We start from the raw sequence: 15,786 nt of genomic DNA on the forward strand, positions 1-15,786 counted from the left end.
ACAAGCTCATTATTTTAGAGGCACTATCTTGCTCACAAATTCTTCTTGCCTCTGGTCAAAGTTGATAGAGTTGTAAACTTGCTACCAAGCACAGAACTGAGCCCACTGGCTTCACTAGGGTGTCTCACACGAGGAATAATTGCAGGGTCAGGTCTTTGGCTGACCAGGTAAAAAATATTTGCCCACACTCTTTGTATAAGTGTGTCAAGAAGGAATTACAAAAATCCTAAATCCAGGTCAATGGATTACAGCCACTTTAATAGGAAATTCATTCTTCTTATGGCTATTGAAAGAAAATCACTAGAGATTCCATCTCTCTTAAGATACAGTGTCTATTTGAACAGAAAATAAATTCTACTGAAGTCAGTGGAAAAGCCACACTTTATTTCTGCAGGTTTTGGATGAAGTGGCATCTGTTCGGTTTTCTCTCTGCTAGACGTGCAGGGATTGCTCTGCTATCTCAAAGCATACAACACAGAAAAACCCCACCCAGAGCTGCACAAGTGTGCAGTGTTAGCTTTCAATGGAAACTTTTCAGTGCAGAATTAACAAGATAAGAAATTTTCTCTTTACAGTCCTTGATAACATGGTTTTGTAGCATTCAGAAAAAAAACCCTCCTGTGGTTTCCCCACAGGAAACCCATGATACTGCTTGTAATAGGAGCCATAATTTCAAGGGCATTTAATGAGATAACATTTTACTTAACAGTTTCTTAAGCAGTGAATAAAGACAGGACTTTTTCTACAAGCCACAAATGACACTGATTAGTTTTTTAATTTTATGATTAAGCACAATATTAGTTGTTAAAGTCAAAATAGCTCTCTGCAGCCTTGAAAGGCCTCGCTCTTTCTGGCGGCTATTTTACACCAACCTCTCTCCTGTGGCACTGCTGCTCATTTGTGTTCAGTGCACAAGGAGCAGCACCAGGTCTGCACCTGCAATCTAAGTAAAGAGCCACGTGCTAATCTTAAGAGTTCTACTTCTCCAATTTGTTTGTGAGGTTAGAACCAGCACAGACTCCACTTCAGCATAAGCTCTACTCACAACACGTCTGCTTTAGTTACTTTCTCCAGCAAATCCTGAAGTTTCATTATAAAAATATATTACCACTTCAAACAGAAATATAATTTACATCTTCCAGGAATACCTACACTTTTCAAGACCTTTATTACAAACAGTATCTTTTTCATTCTTTGCAAGGGGATTTCCACTACACCACTTAGCATTGAAAATGATGTGATTTTTCAAAGAAAGGTTGTAATTTGAGTAGTAGTAGAGAAAGCAGGCATTTGAAGCCTGATTCTGTTGTCAACAATGCAACTTATTTCACTTTCAGGAAGATAGAATAATCATTCATTCTGCACAACTTGCTGGCTACTTGCATACATTAGAAAAATGTGCTAATGTACTCTTTAACTCTATTTGAGCAGATTTACTCCTTCATGTACATCTGTGCACAGCAATATTTAATGGTCACCCATTTACCTTCTCCGAGATCTTAAACAGCCAGAGCTATTCCCAGCCAAGTCAGATGTCCACTTGAGACAGATTCTTATGTTGGGGATACCAGCAGCACATATTTACCAAAGACCACGTAAGCAGCTAAGCAGTCAGAGGTAATTTCCCAGAATATTCACCCAGCAGTTTATATCTTTGGGACTTGCAAAAGAGGAGGAAATGTCTTTGAACACAATAGATGGGTACGGAGTAACATTACCTTATGACTTGTCTTTCTAAATATAGAAAGGCATGATTTGTCCTTGCCTTTGTTATCCTGAATAACAGCACTTTAAGCAGAGTACTGGCTCGCTAAGTTTTTTAATGTAGCACTGATACAAAGGACAAGAAAAGAAAGTAAGAAGTCTTATATTCACAACGGACTTTACAGCCTGCAGCAAATATTTTCTTGCTATCTGACAGAGCTTTCAGTCTCTTTCAGGCTGCCCAAAATAGCACACCAAGCTCATGTTCAATCCAATAGACTTTGGTTCTGCAGCCAGTCAAAGCTGATATGGTACAGCAATGATTTCCTCCTGGAGAGCAGATTTATTAACACACCACCAGGACTACAAACCCAGAAATCCCCTGCTGCATTCTCAGTGTTCACCTTTCCATTATGCCCCTAATTATCTCCAAAGGAGTTTATTCCTTGTAAGCTTCTTGTTCAGGCTGATAAGCATTTTATTCTCAATCCTCTGCAGATTTAAAATTTACTCCTCGTGCTCTTAGTTGAGAAACTAAGCAACTGTCTTTGTATAAAGCATATCTCTCAATTCCTCCAGCTCCTCTCTCCGTTCAGTATCCGTTTATAAGAATTCCCACCATTTTCAGTATTTTTATATTAATTCCTCATCCTCAATTCACTTAATTATGATAAAGCTCTGAGTTGTTAAGGATCTGTATCACCCTTGGACTCAAATAGAAGGGTGTATATTAATCAAGACTAACCAGTTCCTTCATGCTAATCCAGTAAATTATTTCTTAAGCACTGATCTAAGGCAGTTAAAATAAAATAATTTTCCGAAGTAATAGCATCCCAAGTAAACATATATGGCACAGGACATTTTCTCACATGAGAGCCTTTCCTGAAGAACAGTTTTACATTGTCCCTTAGACTACACTGAGGACTATTTCAATGTACATATTCCAAAAAGACAAACACGGTCATGTGATTCACTTTTTTTTTCTTAAGAAACCCTTCCTACTTGTGCATTATGCATAATTGGAAATAAAACCATTTGCTCTGAAGAAAAACCAAAGAAACAAGCTAACTCTAAACCCTCAGAAGTTAGCAGAAAGTTTCTCTGGCAGTGCTCAGAGCGCAAGCTTCCTCTGAAAGAAGCTACTCCAGTTCTGAGAATAAAATGGCTCCTCTACCTAAACACAGACATTTCATTAAATCTTAAAGATAAATACACACAGTAAGCCACACGCTGACTTATCCTTTCTTTTCAGAACGGAACTGGACCGTGGGCCCAGATTATTAGAATTTAAAAAATGGAGGTACCATACTATGTTATTCAAACTTGACCTTCAAGAGCATGCAATGTTATAATTTCTTCATCGTGCCTCTGATTCCTATCTTAGCGAAACTGTAGGCTCTCGGCAGTGCATTTTCAGAGTTGGTTCAGAATCCTCACGAGATACTATTACTATTAGGTAAAACATTTCTGTAACTTAGTTTAAGAGGTATTTAAATTTCAGAGGTTTTAGTTTAAGAGGTATTTAGGAGGTACGTTGTGTTGAGTTCAACACAACATCAAAACGGGGAAGACTTAAAATATGGGTCTCATATGAATATTACAAAAGTAAGTTTGTATCACATAAATGGAACTAATAGTGCTGTTCATGTTCTTCTGTGGCAAGACAGGAGGGTAATAAATACAAGTGCACACATAAATATTTTAATTCTCTTTTAGAGACAAACACTGAAGGAGACTGTGAGTTTGCCAGTGAGCTTGCAAAAGCCCAAACCACATTTCCTGTTTGTAACAAAGCAGGTGAAAAAAAAGACTGGAGGCCTTTAAGGTTGACGGCAACTCTAGAGGCAGATCCATGCTGCCAGGTCCAAAACAAAAGAGCATCCAAGGTCTGTGAACACAACTTGATTTCCTGCTGGACAAAGGGGCGGGGAGTGTTCCCAGAACCAACAAAAACAGGTAGGCCCTATCTTTCAGTTTTAAAATGGTGAACAAAGGAGCAGTAAAACCTATGGCAGATTACAAAAAACCACTGTGGCAGATTACCAGTCTTCCAAGAGGGTTGATCAGGGTTTTAAATTAGAATTATTAATAACTTCTTAAACCATCATTAATTAAGGCTTGTTAATGAAGACTAGGCATTGGCATTAGTTTTTGCTGAAAGTACTTACTGTGCTGGGGGCCTTCTTATTTTACAATGCACCGTTTCCCTTCTGAGGTATGAAGCTGATATTTTACAAAGCAATTAGTTGTGCACTAATTAATTGCAGTTTAAGGAATCTTTTCCAGAGAATTAATCCTGTATTAAAAGCTCATACAGGTGGAAGCATCTTTAATGCTAATTTAACATTCATCAGTCTCTTAATGGGTTTCTTTTTCTAAGGGTCATTAGTACAAAATATTATTTATATCAACATTTAATTAGAAGGGAGGAGGAAAGACAATTTTATCTCATCTCTGACAAATTTGCAGACAAAACCAACAGGAAACAAACCATTTTGGGCTCCAGATCACCATCCTAAATCTGGTAGCAATTAATCTGCTTCTAAGGAATGATGAGTTGATACCATAGACGGCATGTCCAGCTGGATGGTATCTCTATTTCTCACCTCATATTGCTTTTCAGTATAAAAATCTGGTAGAAGTATGCTATCCTCATGTTATCCTCTGTGATGGGTTCTCTAAACAAAATACATTAGAACAAGAAAGAATGAAACTTAGTACTCCTGCTACCTATTCCTCTGTTGTTAAGAGGACAAACATGTAACATGAATCGTTAAATCTGGCCCCTTTCCTCAAAGGTAAGTACCTGATTATGTCCACTCCTTTGAGTTGCATTAAATTGAATTGCAGAAACTCATCCAAGAAAGATTTGAACGTTTTGGAGGCTTTTGTTTATTTGCTAAGGGTTTTTTGTTTCCTTCTCCCCCCTCGCATCCCTCCAGTTACAGTATAATGAACCCTGCAAAGAGAAAACCAAAGAATAGATAACCAACACTCTATTTATTCCCATGTCTTGTCTCTGTTGGTGGAGAAAATTGTCAACAGATTTAAAAGAGAGAAAAAGCCATATTAACTATGTATTCAGAAAGTCTTTTGCTCTTTCATATTTTGTGATGTCAATATGGTACCTTCAGTTTATAGCAATGTAAAATGTACTAAGTGGAGGTAAGTAACCCCATCCCTAAAGTCAGAAAAGTAAAAACTTCATTCAAATGAAGTAAATTGCCTACAGTAGATGTTCTATTTGGATGGGACTCCAAGTTTAACCTGCTTTCCAAATAGAAATGGAAGAACAACAGCATAGGAGTATATCATTAACACTAGAAAGATTCCGATATTAATTTTTCCAAATACTGTCATTTTATAATGATTAAATATAATACTTCCCCACTCACACATTCCAAATTCTTCTAACAATGGAACAAGAATTGTTGTTTCTCTTATAAAACTTTTGGCTATATGATCTTATTTCTTTCACAGAGCAGCACAATACTTTAAAAATAGCTTTAATATTATTTCTTGTACTGAAATCTTAGCTTTTATCATCACAGATTATCACAGAAAACCCTGATGGGGTTTGAGCTTATCCTGTTAAAGTCATAATGTACTATTCCTGAAGGAGTAATTTTTCTATATGACTTTTTTTCTGCAGATAACAAAATTTTTAAAAATATTCTAAGTGTTGGCTTGAGTGAGAAAGCCCCTGAACACAGTGTCATGAGTTCTTTGGAATAATTATATACTATGCAAAAAATAACAATCTGCTTCTGCTACATCTGAGAATAAATTACATGAAAGGGAATTAAAATTAGAGTATAGAACAGAAATACTATTTTCAGAATAGAATAAATAAAAGACACTATTTTCAGAATGGAATGTAATTAGTCTAATAGACTTCTCTTTCTGCTTATTTCTCACTCACCATCTACAGTCTCCTTATCTTACTGTCATCTTTAGCACAACTAGTTAACTGTGACAGGTTGTGTCTGCTGTTATACATATAGGGACAGCAGTGTAGTTGTCTGTGGAGGCAAATTGTCCTTCACAGTTATTCAGCTTTCCTTCTACTGCTGCTGCTGTCAAAGTAGTTGCTATTTAAATAATTCAGTTATAAATGTAAATAACTAGCATATTGGCAACAACTAGAAGAACAAGAACACCTGGGAAAGACCTGGCAGTTGTATATCTGTAAAGTGAAGATATAAACTAAAAATTTCTCATATTTTATATCTGGATAGTAAGATTAACTTGAAACTGATATTAGACAGCCATAAAATGCTCAGAACCACACCTTATGTCTCTGATCAAGGTCTTTACTATGTTTTTATAGGGTAAATTAACACTGCTGTTGTTTCCACAATATAAGTAGTCTTATCTGAGAACCAAATAGTTTGTATTGAAAAGAGAAAAAGTTAGAAAAAATAAGATATTGAATTCACACATATGTTTGTATACATTTTACTGCAACAGAAGCAGATGTCTAACTCAGAGGTGTGGAAAATAAATTTTAAAATAAACTAAGCTGTGTTCATCGGGGAAGAAATTTAAATGTTGTTTTCTTAGTCTCCCCACACCAATTTTTCTAAGTCATGCTTAAGAAAGAACTATAGATTGTGAGATTTAAAATGTTGATATATTTTATTAGAATGTTTTTAAAGTTCTAGAGAAGTGGGATTCCTCAAATACTGTAAAGTTAAACTTGGAAAATGAAAAGAGAAACAATTTTTTCCAACCTTTACTATTTTTCAGATAATAATTCCAATTTAAATCAGAAGCTCAAACAGGAATATAATAGTTGTCATCAAAAAATCAAAATACATCCAAATTGAAACTAAGAGTTCTCCTTCTACCCTGGAAACATCAGGGGAAAATAGGACTCCTGAATAAGAAAGATAAATTACAGCATTGCATATCAAGTCAAAGGAACAACCTTAGATTGGAACTGTACTTCACGTATCTGCTCACTCTTTTTATTCTAATGAATCACAGGCTTGTGGCTTCTATCACACTTACACGTGCTTCCCTTCTCACTGCTTCTGCTCCCTGGTAAAAGAGTTTGTAAGAACAGAAATACAAAATGAACACGATAAAAATGGAAAACAATTACATCAGAAAAGAAAAAGACAGGAGAAGAACGAAGGATGAATGATTACTTAGGCACAACACTGAGACTTGAAATTTTTTGCCTTTGACAGACTTGTAGTTTTGGACTAGCACCTTTGCACATCAGATACAAATGTTGAGTGACTAACTTTAGAATAACCAGGTTCCAAACAACGGTGATTCTTGACATATCTTCATAACATCTTCTCAGTGAAGGATTTCCCTTTCTTTAATTCCTTCTCTGAAAAACCGGAAAAATATATAGCTGCTTCATGGAGGTGGTGTCTCTCCTCATGAATATCTCATTGCAAAAAAGTGCCTCTCAACATGAAAAGTAGTATTGCAGTGATAGAGAGCCCTAAAGTGCCTTTGGGAGATCTTGAGTGGGAGAAAAGAAAGGAATGGAAACTGGATGTTTATTTTAAAAGGAAGGATAAATGGCCACTGGAAGTACCATGTGGAAAAACTAGTTACAAGTCCGTCAGAAAGTCACAGCTTATTTGCTCTGTTTTGCTCCTTTTAAAAGAGAATTCTGACACCTGCATCCTAGAAGCCCATGTGATTTGTGACTTTTTACTACCAAGGTTTATCTTGTTTCATCATCATAAAAACATCTGGGGCTTGGAAAACCTAAAACCTAAAATAGCTTTTGCAACAGCATAGTGAGGGAACCAAACCTGTAAGGAGAAGTTCTTAAGATGAGCTGGAGCTGGTCAGCCAAGGAACAAAGCTTTGTGTCCTCAGCAGGAGCAAATGCATTGCCACCCATCCCTGGCCAGCAACATGGAAATGTGTATTCCTGTACTCCTTTGCCTCAGCTTTCCTTCAAGAAGCAAACAAAATGTCAGCCTCCTGAGGGAATTCAGGTACGTCCAAAACAACGGAGTGATTTAAGGATCAGTATCATCCAATCCCTCCCTTTGACTGCTCTGCCACAGCTAGACTTCTTTATGCAGTATTAGAGGATGTCATTAGTTTTGGGTACCAGGTTTTATTTTCAAACACTCCAAATCTAGTAGGACGTGAAACATGCCTCAGGGGGAAAGTGAAGACTAACTGCAAGCTCCTTTCACTCATGTATTCAGCTCAGTGTTTCCTCTGTCAAGGAGGGTTTCATTAGCCATTTGCAGCAATGTTGATAATTTTGGCCATTAGACTGTCACAAATAAGCTATTTTCTTCAGCATGGTTTGTGATGGAAAATTTGTATGAGCTAGATTGATCGAAGAATTAATTACATGACAAAATAGATTATTTAAATGACAAAATAGGCATGGGGGTTCTTCCCTGTGCTTATAACAGGACTCCAAGGAGAGGCAAATTCAGTGCAAAAGGAAACTTTCTTCAATTAAATTGACTCACCATTCACCAGGTGATTTTCCAGGAGCTGTCTGGGCTTTTCTCTGCAGAAGTTCTGGGGGGTTCACTGATTCCCAGCTACTGTCCTTTATCACCACTTCTGCTTTCTCAAGCACAAAAATGAGTACAAGTAAGTGTTTCTAATAGCAAGAAAACAATCAACCTTTCATATTTTTCTTCAGGAATTGTTAAAACCTTTTGGTCTTAGCTGGTTTTCAGAGATATTTCCGATGAATTTGTTTTGACTGAATTCAGAACTACATTCATGAACTCTAGAATTTAGACAAAAATTTACTGCAAAAAGTAAGTTAAAGACAATTACAGAATTAATTTCAAAGCCATTCAGTAAAAAGACTTTTTTTTTTATTAATTTCTGATTTTTACTGTATCTTACAGGCAAACTAATAGCCCAACCTTTGGCAGAATTCCTATGAAACAATAGTTCCACTAACAGTTTACTGATCTTGCTTTCTTATTATTTAGCATCTGGTTTTGATATTAATTATGTAGCTTGTATAGCAACGGCTGTCACAGAGTAAACAAAAAAGCAGCTTCAATTACAGAAAGCAAAAATCAACCAAGCCCAAAGAATACGGTGAAACTATTAAACAACACAAATGACAAAATTATTTTCCTTCAGTTACAGAAATGGGCTGCCACTTTTCTGTCTGGGGAGTTTTGGCCTTCCTGAGTTTGGCTCTTATTGTTTCATTGACACTGAACATTTCACAGTATTTGAAAAAAAAGAGAGGTAAGAAACGTCATCTCTTTGTAAAGAATGGAGTTTTAATATTTAAATTGTCTGTAGAGAAAGCCATCACTGCTCAGAGATTTCAAGGCAACGAATTGATTCATTTGAAAAGTTATCCTTTAGCAAGAATGATTCTAGCAGAGAGCATGCAACTTTTAAGAATTTTTAGGAGAGTCAGGTAGAATTACAGAATGATTGTTAACTGCCCAATCCACTACTAGAAACAGCCACTCAAACCCATTTTCTGAAGACAAACCAATAGAATATATACAAGATAAAGAATTTAGTTCTGACTAAATCTTTATTTTTAAAGTATATTTTTTATATCTGTAATTTTCTTTTTTTTTTTTAAAAAAAGTGTACTTTTCATATAATTAGTTATTATTTATACCTCAATTTAAAAATTATTTGAAGTAGCTTCTCCCCAAATTCTTGAACGGTCATTAGAATTTCTGGTTTCATATACAGTTTATGCTTAAATCTGTGTATTTTGGAAAAAACATTCTAATTGCTTTTCATCATGAGATTCTAATGGAACTCTTAAACCAATGTGCCACTCACAATAAGAAACTAATTTGTTTATGTTAGAAGGTGACTACAGTCATACTCTGGTTTTGGTTGAAATTATCTATGACTTTTTTGACAGAATTAATTACGCCAGTGGAACCTCTCTTATGCATACAGTTTAATTGCCAGGAAGTTGTACAATCCTCACCATTCCCTTAGCAGAGGGGAAACTGCACCTGTGCTATACATGTATGGGTGGGCAGGCAAACATTGGTGTCTTCAACCACACTAAATATACATGTATAATCCACATAAACAGCAGGCCTGTGTTTATAAACTGAATTCAGGTGTAAGAGAACCAGGATATTAAAAGAGCTGCTGGAGCATTTTTGGATGGGTAGGGAGATGGGTGCGGGTTGGTCTCTTTAGGTTTATTTTGTATTTTAGGGCCACTAGGCAGATATTTCCAGATATTTCCATGAGCTAAAAATCACAGTCATTTACAAAACTAACCTTGACCAAGGTTTAGGAATGGCTGATGCTGCACTGCTCATGGAATCAGAACTTACCATGGTAAACTCTAGAGTCCTGGAGCAGAGGATGGAAAGTCAGGCATTTCTGAGTTATGCATCAAGCTCTAGCAATAAATGTCTTTGTAGCCATTGCCTCTCTGCTTCAGTTTCTTCATCTTTCAGAGATACAAGCTACAGAACTAGTAAAATAAAAACACCTTCACTTGTCATATAAGCACATGATGCACCTGCCTAGTCAGAGAAAGAGATGAGGTAGAAGTGGAAGGTGGAGGAAAAAAGGAATGGATTACACGTGTTACAATACATTTTTGGGATATTGTAACCTAATGTAGGCTTTGCAGCCATAGCACAGAGTGTTAACACAAACATTTCTTGTATTAGACAAAAGTATTTGAGAAAAGTAGAGGGATGACTGAAGAGCAAAAACTTTCAATTGTATTCTCGAAACTGAAATCAAAAGCATGTCCGTTGAGACAATTCTCTGAAGTGTTATAAAATAGTATGTTTCATTTTCACTTTTTTTTTTTTTAACAAATTTTCCAGATAAAATGCATAAAGACTATGAAGAGAACAATCCAAGGTAAGTTGGATAAAACAATCTTTTTTCTTCCAAGGGTGAAATAAGCAATAAATAATGACATATGGCTTTGGAGGGATGACATAGATGAAAATTCAGTATCTCTTGTAGTCTGCCTGGAAATGTTGGAGAGAATGGCTGTGGGAAAAAAGAATTTTTCCAAAGAAAACCAGAAAAAAATTCATGTGGGAGATACATCCTGCATTCATTTTATTAAGAGTGAAATAATTGCACACTAATTCTATTATCTGTTGAAGGGAGTGCAAGATACTGAACTAAACCAGCATTTTCTATATACTTAACCTCAGAATTCTATAATAATTTAAAAGAACTCTCAGAAAACAATGACAAATTATAGCCTGATAGTTAATGTGTCTGGAACAATAAATTATTTATGTAAATATTTTATAATATTTTATATTTTATATTATTAATTAGTATTTACATTTCAAAAACAACCTTTACAAACGATGCCCCAAAGCAATGAAACAGAAGTTGTGAAGTCTCTATTACTGCCTGTTTAGCTGAAAAATACCACTGAAGAACTGGCGTTAGATTGCGTGGCTTCATTTCCTTGATGAGACACAGTATAGGGATGCAATAGAAAGAAGTGCTTCCCACTAACAATTCCCACTCTACAAACACACTTAGAAACATTTTCAAGTAACACCAGGTGATAAAACACAGCATACCATTAAAAATCCAAAGGTGAACTGTGCTTTGCTCTTCTGTTTGTGTCGACACAAGAGTGTGGACCTTTTAGGAACATCATCCCAAAAGACACGTGCAGTGCTTTAGTTTGTCTTGCAGAGTGGTCTCAGAGGACATGAACCGGGTTCCTTTCGGTGATCGTTAATAATTCTACATCGAACAGGAGTTTGGTAGTGCTGAGATAAGCTTTATACTTAACTAAGCTACAGGAAAGAAGAGTTCAGTTATTGGTAGATAACAAATCTCTCTTCAGAATATTCACATCATTGCCATGTCTGCCCTCTCCACTATTTTTGGTCTTGTTTATTGTATCACATACAATCTGCTATGGATATATATATATACATTTATGTATATATATATACAATCTGGATACTGGTATGTGTGCATTAAATGTTTATTAGAGCAGAACAGTGGGGTCCTAAATAAAGCATATTCTGTGAATTAAAAGTATTTTTCCATTCCCCTTGTAGCTACGATGACTATCCCACAGAAGATGACCCAGTTTATGGCAACCTCAATCAAGATACTTTAGGTAAGATTTGTTTTAGGAACAGGTGTCTATTCAGTGACTAATAAATATATGATTAAAAACTGACTGATCAACATGTTTGGATTTGTCAAATGCCAGGCTTGAGAATCTACATCTTTTCAAGCATTAATATAATTAAAAGTATTACCACCTACTTGGGATAGAAATGCAAGCCATCATAATACACTATTATTTCTAAGACAAGATCTCATACTGAATTTAATTTTTTATGGTCCAAATGGTCCTATCTCAAAACAAAGAGCTTGTGTATATGTAAAGCTGCACCAATTGAAATAACAGCTTGATCCATGCATGTTAAAGCAATATAAACCACATATTACTCATGGTTCAGGGTCAGTGCTCCCACAGAAGCAGGCAGAAAGAAGCACACACTAGTTCTCTGCTGTAGCTATCCAAAGATCATCAGCAACACTGACAAATATGCTGAAGACCAGCACCTGAGTGGTAGGCAGGGAGCTCTGCTTTGCTTTACTGGGCTGAAGTTGATAATCCTTGGCAGAGATACCACAATAAAGGCAGTAATATCACATAACTGCAGCTAGAGCTAGATACGCTGAGACTACATCTCTTGAAGAGCTTATGGTGTTAAAGCAATATTGAAGTAATATGAATATAAGTTTTTTGCAAGCCTTATTTGGGGTTAAGCAAAACTAAAGTTCCCTGAGCTGCAGGGAAAAAAAGTTAAAAAACTAAACCCAAAGTGTTCATGGATGGTTTGCATAAATTTATCTAAGTCAACACTCAAATGGATTGACGTTGTAAAAGTCTGAAAAATTTAGGAAGGAATCTGCTTTACTGACGGCTAAAATGAGATAGGAAATAAGAATATAATTTGCACCAAATTTACTGAACACTGGAAGTAAATTTAGGAATAGAATTTAATCACCAGCTGCTTTCTCAGCCAAAGGCTGCCTATACTGAAAAATACATCAATATGTGGTTACCCTTAAATTGCAAGAAGTCCTCCTAGCACTCTAAAATTATGCCCACTTAGTGAATAATGAGAAAACTCCCACCCATGAACAGAAAATGTTTTTCATTTCCACAGTTATGTGTGTCTGAATTTCTTAGCTATTTGCCTCTCTATACACAGAGGGAGTGATCTGTGTGTGATTTCAAAACAAAACAAACTTCTACCAAAGAAAACTGGGGGAGGTGAGTTCTGTAATACAGAGGATCTGTTGATCTGATCTTTTAAGACTCAGTAATATAACTTAATAACTAAAACGTTTTTCTACTTTGATAAGTTACAGAAGAATGTTGTTATGAGCAGATGAAGTCCCAACCTCAAAGGCCAGTTAACCAGCTACAGGTATCTTTAATTTTGATGTTGGATTTCTGAATTAGATGTGGTCTGTCTCAGAGTTCCTGTGTTTATCCTATTACAAAAATCTTAACACTATCACAAAAATTACCATGCATTATTATCTCATTTCACCAAGGTATTTCAGCACAGACTTGACTGTTCAATCTGAGTTATTAATGAGGAAGCAAGAAAATTATAGGCAGCTCAAGTGCACACCTATGGCATGATAAAGCTCTGCCACAGGCATGCAGATCAGACTGAATTAAATCTACTGCCGTGGCTTAGGTAAATAATTAATTTGATCTATTTGTGATATCAAAGAGGAAACGCAAGCTGTATCACATGATACTCATGAATTTGAGTGGCTCTCTCCTGTCCAGCACAAAATCTATGTGCCTTAACAAGTGAAAATGGAAAACAACTGTTTTCTATTGATTTGTATTTTGTTGAGATACCTAAGAGCATGCAAACTTCAACTGAAATTTGCCTGTAATTGAAGCATTCCCAGCATCAATTTCCTAAGTTCCATGTATTTCACTAGGATCAATTTCCAGCCTCTCTCTCAGGATATTTCCAGCGGGTAAAACTATCTTTTATAATCTAGACATTTGTTTTTATTAACTTCATGAAAACAGAATAATCTATGAAAATTCCAATGTCTATAGTCATTGACAGTTTGGTTTGAAAAATGGAGAAGCAGGGGAAAGATACAAAAGGCATACATTTTGCACTGGAAATGAGATCAGATATATGGATGAGAATCATCCACCTTTGGTATTCTGCAGAGATAAAGCATGTGAATAATATCGCTAACAACTGGATTCTAACTAAACAAAAGTGAGAAGAAACACAGATCAAATCATATCTTGCATCCCAAAGAATTTGGACTGATTTCATAACCTACCTTTCTTCCCAAAAAGAATCTTTCCAATGATACCTTGGAGAATTTTTCCTTATTGCCACTGTGGGCCATTTACCATAGGTAAATGTTTCTAGGCAAATGTTTGTACTTTTAATGGCTTGTTTTACAGCTTAATGGCTGTTTTAATGGCTTTGTTTTTACAGTTTTACAGTTTGGGCATCCTTCAGCCACTACTATTATGATTACAGTGTAGACATACTCACATATAATTTTAAAACAAGGGTAACTACTGAATGTTAAAAGTGAATTTCCCTTCAGGTGGAGTCTGCCAGTCAGATGTGTTATGCCTCGCTTGATCACAGTGTCAAGGGAAAACGCAGAAAACCAAGGAGAAAGAAAGATCCTTCTTTAGAGGAAGAGGAAAAAAGATCATCTAACCCTGCCATGAGGGCTTCTGAAGTGAGCATTTACCTCAACAGTGAGCAGCTGGCTGCTGAAAACACAGCAAAAGTAGAAGCCATTCATGATGATCCCATCAGATTAATGGGCTTGATTCATTCAGCAAAAGGAGAGAACATCTGAAGTGGCTTCCTGAAACAACAATGTAATCATAAAGTGAGATCTCCTTTTTCATTCTGGAGCAACAGTGAAGGACTAGAGATAATATCCTGTCAAACTGTCACACCAAACAATGATTTAAAATGGGTAAGTGTTCCAAAGTGTCTTCCAGGCATATTTAAGGACTGAGCAAGAAATAAATATATGTCCAGACTGCCACTTTGAAGGATCTGCCTTCTGAGGACAATTTGAAAGAGAGAGAGAATTTTGGAATCTGGTATTTCAGCATTCACGGGGCATTGATCCCAGTAAAAATTAATCCTGTGTTTTAAACAACCATCAGCTTTCAAACAGTCCCAAAGGACCCACTGATTGTCTGTAGAGTTCTAGCAGAGGACAACTCTTCTGTATAGGTTTTATCAATATTTTCAAAAGAAATTTTTTTCATACTTGCACACTTGATGATTTAGTTGTTTTACCAGTTAAAAACTGACCTGCTGTTCCACACTGTGTACTTTCCTGCTGTGACTGGTTTATGGTAATAATGCAATCTAACTAAAGATAACTGGAGAATAATTAAACAGCTTGTTTAAAGAAGAAATTGTACATCTCACAAGATTTAACAGTATCTTTATATATCTTCAGTTTCCTTTAGCAATACCATAGCTAGTCTCAAATATCAACTCCTCTACTAAATGCAATATTGTATCCAACCTTTTTCAAGAGTTCACAAACATATTAACAAATTACCTGTAACAATAAATCTCCTGTTAAGGATTTCTTCCTTCTAATATTGTACGTTATGTTTACATTCCTATTGGGTTTTACATTGCCATCCTTGCTATTTTACAAAAGCAGAAAGAGCTTTTCATTTCCCCAAACAATTCACTTACTGTGTGCACATTCATCTTAAGACTTTAAACTCATTAAATGGTAAATTTTATGGATTGGGGATCTCTTTTTATATTCTAGGAGTCATTAAGTAGCAGAAAACAGCAAGGCATGTTGTTGATGTAATATGCCTACCTCCAGCTGTCAGACAGTTCTTCCTTTTCAAAAACAGAGGACACTAGTGCCTTTAAATCCACACAGAGCACAGTGTCAAGGAGCTTTCAACTCTCAAGCACACACAGAACTCTGCAAGTGTTTCAGGTCCTGAAAACAAACAAAAGGCCTAAAGTACAGAGAGTCCACACCTAAAAGCAGAAGTGGATGGACACATCCAGCCATGAGGCAAATTTATGAAGAAGAAAATCAGTATAA

At 36.0% G+C, this 15,786-nt stretch overlaps 1 protein-coding gene across 1 annotated transcript; it reads left to right on the plus strand.

Annotated features, from left to right (window-relative positions):
- Positions 1-3,548: 3,548 nt before the first annotated feature.
- On the plus strand, positions 3,549-14,952 carry LOC114057232 (T-cell receptor-associated transmembrane adapter 1). The gene is made up of 6 exons (XM_027883255.1): positions 3,549-3,660; positions 8,806-8,916; positions 10,500-10,536; positions 11,718-11,779; positions 13,051-13,109; positions 14,284-14,952. Exons 2-6 carry the CDS (start codon positions 8,814-8,816, stop codon positions 14,545-14,547), a joined length of 525 nt encoding a protein of 174 aa, XP_027739056.1. The 5' UTR covers positions 3,549-3,660; positions 8,806-8,813; the 3' UTR covers positions 14,548-14,952.
- Positions 14,953-15,786: the final 834 nt, after the last annotated feature.

The sequence above is a fragment of the Empidonax traillii genome, unplaced genomic scaffold, assembly GCF_003031625.1.
Source record: "Empidonax traillii isolate 1590-97213 ecotype Southwest subspecies unplaced genomic scaffold, ASM303162v1 scaffold121:size1714817, whole genome shotgun sequence".
NCBI classification, from domain to species: Eukaryota; Metazoa; Chordata; class Aves; order Passeriformes; family Tyrannidae; genus Empidonax; species Empidonax traillii.